Source organism: Phalaenopsis equestris, unplaced genomic scaffold, assembly GCF_001263595.1.
Source record: "Phalaenopsis equestris unplaced genomic scaffold, ASM126359v1 Scaffold000002, whole genome shotgun sequence".
NCBI classification, from domain to species: domain Eukaryota; kingdom Viridiplantae; phylum Streptophyta; class Magnoliopsida; order Asparagales; family Orchidaceae; genus Phalaenopsis; species Phalaenopsis equestris.
Window position 1 is genome coordinate 49,327,284 of NW_018164444.1, and position 5,040 is coordinate 49,332,323.

Consider the following 5,040-nt stretch of genomic DNA (forward strand, 5'->3'; position numbering starts at 1 on the left):
ATATATATATATATATATATATATATAAACCAAAAAATAGAAATTGATAAGTAAAAGTGGATCCCAAATGGCCTATTAAATTTCTAAATTTGTCTTTTTTATCTCTTGTTTCTTTTCACTTCAGCATGGAAGAAATTGATTTAGCCTACCGTGATGCTCTAAATGGATTACCATCCAGAAGACCTCTCATTGAAATGACAATTCCTTCAGTTCTTGACACGACAATTTCTCCACCTGGTAAAGCAGATTTGCAACAGCCTCATTGTCGAATTTGATCTTAAGTTGGTATTTTCTAAAATTTATATTTGTTAACTTCCAGAAGATGATGCAGAAGTCTAAAATTTATATTTGCAGAAGTCTTTTTACTGTAGAATTTGTGACCTTAGATACGCAGTATTTTCTTTTTTGATCATTTTCTGTGACCAATTCTTCAAGTTGAACGAGTATTTTCTACAATGATTTTTCATTTTTCCCCTAACAGGTAAACATGTGATTAATCTCTTTATCCAGTACACACCTTTCAAGCTTACAGAAGGCAGCTGGGAAGTGCCAGCAATCCGAGTGAGTCAGATTCCACTTTAAACAGTTTCCTAATATCAAGTATTGTGTGTGACGGTTAACACCACATAGGATGCATATCCGTGCATGTTTTTCTACGTCTATTTGTCCTTCTCGTTATAAATGGATATTAATATTTTCTTTCTCACGAACATGCCTTTGTCGTTAGTCTCATGCTACTGGCACTAGTGGTGTATATTGTTGACAGTAAAATAAAAAAAGAAAAAAAAATCAAGAGAAATAAAAAAAAGAGAAATGTTATATTAATTAAAATTAAATTAATTAACTTAAAAATTGATTTATTCTCGCGTGTGGGAGCCCGCCAAAAAGGACATAACTGTTCCACCTTTCTTCAGTTACAAGCAAAGGAAGGGGGAGAAGGGGATTATTTGCTTTGTTAAATTCACACGTTTCTTCCAAAAATTCCATTCGCACTGTTTCATTCTACGGCTTCCCTCTCGTTCATCTATACTCATTCCTACTCTATTCTTCTCTCGTTTCTCGTTATAAATGGATATTAATTTGTTCTTTCTCACGAACATACCTTTGTCGTTAGTCTCATGCTACTGGCACTAGGGATGTATATTGTTGACAGTAAAAAAAAATGAAAAAAAAAAATGAAGAGAAATAAAAAAAAAGAGCAATGTTATATTATTTAAAATTAAATTAGTTAACTTAAAAATTGATTTATTCTCGCCTGTGGGAGCCCGCCAAAAAGGACATAACCATTCCACCTTTCTTCTTCAGTTACAAGCAGAGGAAGGGGGAGAAGGGGATTATTTGCTTTTTTAAATTCGCACGTTTTTCCAAAAATTTCATTCGCACTGTTTCGTTCCACGGCTTCGCTCTCGTTCATCTGGACTCGTCCCTACTCTATTCTTCTCTCGATTCTCATTTGTGTTCTTTAGCAAAAAATCGCAGAAGAAATTCACACTCTCTCGTTCGTCTCCACTGTTCTCTTCCGTTTCGCTCTCAACGGTTAAAAAGTCGTAAGTCACTATTCTTCTTCCTCTGTTGTTTTCTTTATCTACTCCCAAAGCCGTCTGCACCTTCCTGCGTCGTAAGTCGTAAGTTACTTTTCTTTATCTATTTTCTTTCGTTTCGCTCTTAACGGTTAAAAAGTCGTAAGTCGTAAGTCACTATTCTTCTTCCTCTATTGTTTTCTTTATCTGTTCCTAAAGCCGTCTCCACCTTCCTGCGTCAAAGCCTCCACAAATCACCCAAACCACTATAGTCTCTCTACCTTAACAAGCTTGCACGATTTCCTTTCTTCCCCGTCACGTTCCCCTCCCTGTTCACGAGAACTAAACCCTCTGTGTTGCGATCTTCCCGAGCCTAAACGCCCAATTGCGATCCTCTCACAACACTGCCCTAGCCTCACACGACCCTCTCTGGCCTAGCCTTCGCTGGTTTCGCTGAGTTCCCCTTGTGAGCACGAATCGACTGTACTTCCCTGCCTCACTTAGGATTCAACAAGTCGAAGCCTCGCATCCTCCCTTGTTGCGATCAATTTTCCTTGTTAATCATGTTCACGCGATTCCTACTGCACTCCCCCCCCCCCTCTTCCTGGTATTGTGATCTTCCTTCTCCTTTGCTCTTCCCTAGCATCGAATGCCTCCCTGTGTCGCAATCTCCCGTCTTAAAGCCTTCGCACGGCTCTCCTTCCTTGTGCAATCCCCTACTCTAGCTTTCGCAACAATCCGCACTCTCTACTTTGCCCTAAGGCCTGATACTGTTGTCAAAACTGAGTTTCCCCACTTGTATTCTAGCCTGAGCATTAAATTAGCTCAACCCGATCATTCTTTCTTAACGGGTGGGTTACAACCAGAGCCCTCTGACCGAGTGAGTTCCGCCAAATAACACTATTATATTATGGTCACGACCACAGTCCGTATGTTCTTCAGTGGTTTTCTTCCCTTTGAATTGTGAATCATTAAGGAACAATTAATTGACATCAAGTTTTCTGTTGGCTAAGGTGTCCTCGTAGACAAATATCCACCCCAGATCTACAAGAATCTATTGGACGACACAACCCATGGGTGCTAACAAAAATTATTCTATCAGGCTGGGGCTACCTCCTTTGACTGAGTAGATTAGGGACCACGACGACCCGGAATGATGGAAATATGGTATATTGATCGAGTTTCATTTTCATTTCCCAATCATCCGCTTTAAGTTTCAAGTGGTGAATTCTACAATTTAAATCCTAAATATGTTGTTATTTTACATTAAATATTCAATTCTTAATTACTAGTCTTAATCGAAAGTACTCTCTCTTTATCAAGAAAGGTAATTAACCATAGGGGTTTGCGCTTATGGGAAACCTCGAATACCAGATCAAAAAGTCTTCGCAAAATGACGACAAAATCTCTATGTACTATCTTATCTACAATCTAATCTGTCTTATAAAAATTTGACCCTTTAAAGCTCTCTTTATCTCTCTAAAAATAAAATAAAAATAAAAATAAAATGCAGAGAGTTCATCGGGAGCGGTCTTTAATTTTTATAACCTACATATATAGGTCGAGTTTAGCTGGCCACCCTCAGCTTGAACTTGAGCTAGTTTGTCACTCCCCGCCAATATTACGACACGATGGAGTATTCTAGAAGATGGAGGCCTAATGAACAACCTAGAAGAATCTAGAGTATAGATGTACATAAAGATAGTGTAGAACTATCTAGAAGCTAGAATATTATATTGTAAAGCTCCCCTTGGAGAATAGTCCCACATTGGCAATATGTAAAGCCAAAGCCATGGAGGGAGATATAAATAAGTGTCCCCTCCCTCATTCTAAGGCATCCAAGGTTTCAAGCTTTCAAGCTTTGTAATCTCTCTTTATTAGTGAAGCTTTATCTTCTTTAACTCTTCTTCCTATTCTACTTTCAAGAGAGTGCTTTTGAGTTGTTAGTTGGGAAGGTTAGGCTGATTTAGTGCTAAGAAAGAGCGCTAAAGCCGCACGGATAACTTGAGGAAAGTTAGTCCGTGACAGTTGGTATCAAAGCCTTGGTTCGAGGGAATGGCGAAAAGTGTCAAGGAGCACGTGATGGAGTCGGAAGCCACTAATGTGGAGTCATCTCAAGGGCGAGGTCGCCAGGAGCAAAGGGACCCCGTTGCCCCCAAGCCACATGGAAGGTCTAAGGAGATCATGCATAGCCTTGATTCACGCCTTGCTCGGATGGAGGAGGCCATGAATGGCATGGAGGGCCAAGTAGAGGAACTTGGCCAAAGGGTTGATGGACTCGAGGAAGAGGACGTCACCATCCATTCAACAATCAGAGGTATGATGCTCCAACTTGAGGAGACCCTAATAGGCCAAATGGCTAAGTTGCAGGAGGATTTTGTGGGGAAGCTCCAAGAAGTGTGAAGTGCCCACAAAGAAGAGATGAACGACGTGCGTGCTAGCTTGGAGGAGATGCGTGGAGACATTTTGTTGTGCAAGAGAGCACTAGCAGCACCCACCAACCATCAAACCTTCGAATCTAAGAGGATTGAGGTGCCAAAACCTAAGAGTTTTGGAGGAACTCGTGATGCAAAAGAAGTAGATAACTTCTTATGGGGTCTGGAGCAATACTTCGGAGCAATGGGGATCTCGGATGAAGAGGCAAGAATTCAATTTGCCACTCTTTATCTTTCAGATATTGCTATGCTATGGTGGAGAAGAAGGCGAGGAGATGTTGAAAAAGGTATGTGTATTATCTCCACTTTTAATGACTTTAAGAAAGAGTTGAAGAAACAATTCTACCCGGAGAATGCGGAGGATGAGGTTAGAGCCCAGTTGCGAAGGCTCAAGCAAGTGAAATCGATTCGAGAATATATCAAGGAATTTACTAGCCTGGTCCTTGAAATCCCTGATATGTCAGATAAGGACGCTCTCTTCAACTTCATGGATGGACTCCAACAATGGGCAAAAACAGAGCTGAGGAGGCGTGGTGCACAAGATCTCGCTTCCGCCATAGCCATTGCGGAAAGCTTGGTAGACTACACAAAAGAGTCTACGAAGCCGAAAGATAAGAGGAGCAACTATGTCAAAAGTGGGGGAGACCGGGAGCAACACAAGGAAGAGAATCATCGCGAATCGACCACATTCAAGGCAAGAGACAAAGGAAGGTACAACAACAACAAAACTAAACCATACAACAGTTGCTTCCTTTGTGGAGGACCACACTGGGTAAGAGATTGCCCGCAGAAGAAAGCCTTGAACTCCCTCCTTGCAAGTCATCAAGAGATAGAGGAGAACGATACAGATGCTCAAGTGGGAACCATGCAACTACTAAATGCGGTACGCTCCTCTCCAAAGACCCCAGCTAAAGGACTTCTCTTTGTGGAAGTGATTATAGGGAAGACATCTACTAAGGCGATGATAGATACGGGAGCTTCTCACAACTTCATCGCTATTGAAGAAGCAAGGAGGATGGGGTTGCAGACAACTGGAGGTGGAGGCTCCATCAAAGCAGTTAACTCCGCAGCTAGGCCAATCTATG

The 5,040-nt window shown here is 41.2% G+C and overlaps 1 protein-coding gene across 2 annotated transcripts in view; it reads left to right on the top strand.

Annotated features, from left to right (window-relative positions):
* Nucleotides 1-5,040, top strand: part of LOC110034263 (pyridine nucleotide-disulfide oxidoreductase domain-containing protein 2) — a 61,607-nt gene that overhangs the window by 50,803 nt on the left and 5,764 nt on the right. For both annotated transcript variants that reach the window (XM_020738547.1, XM_020738554.1), the window contains 2 exons: nt 125-237; nt 482-561. In XM_020738547.1, coding sequence (XP_020594206.1) covers nt 125-237; nt 482-561 — 193 coding nt within the window. The remainder of the gene's footprint in view (nt 1-124; nt 238-481; nt 562-5,040) is intronic.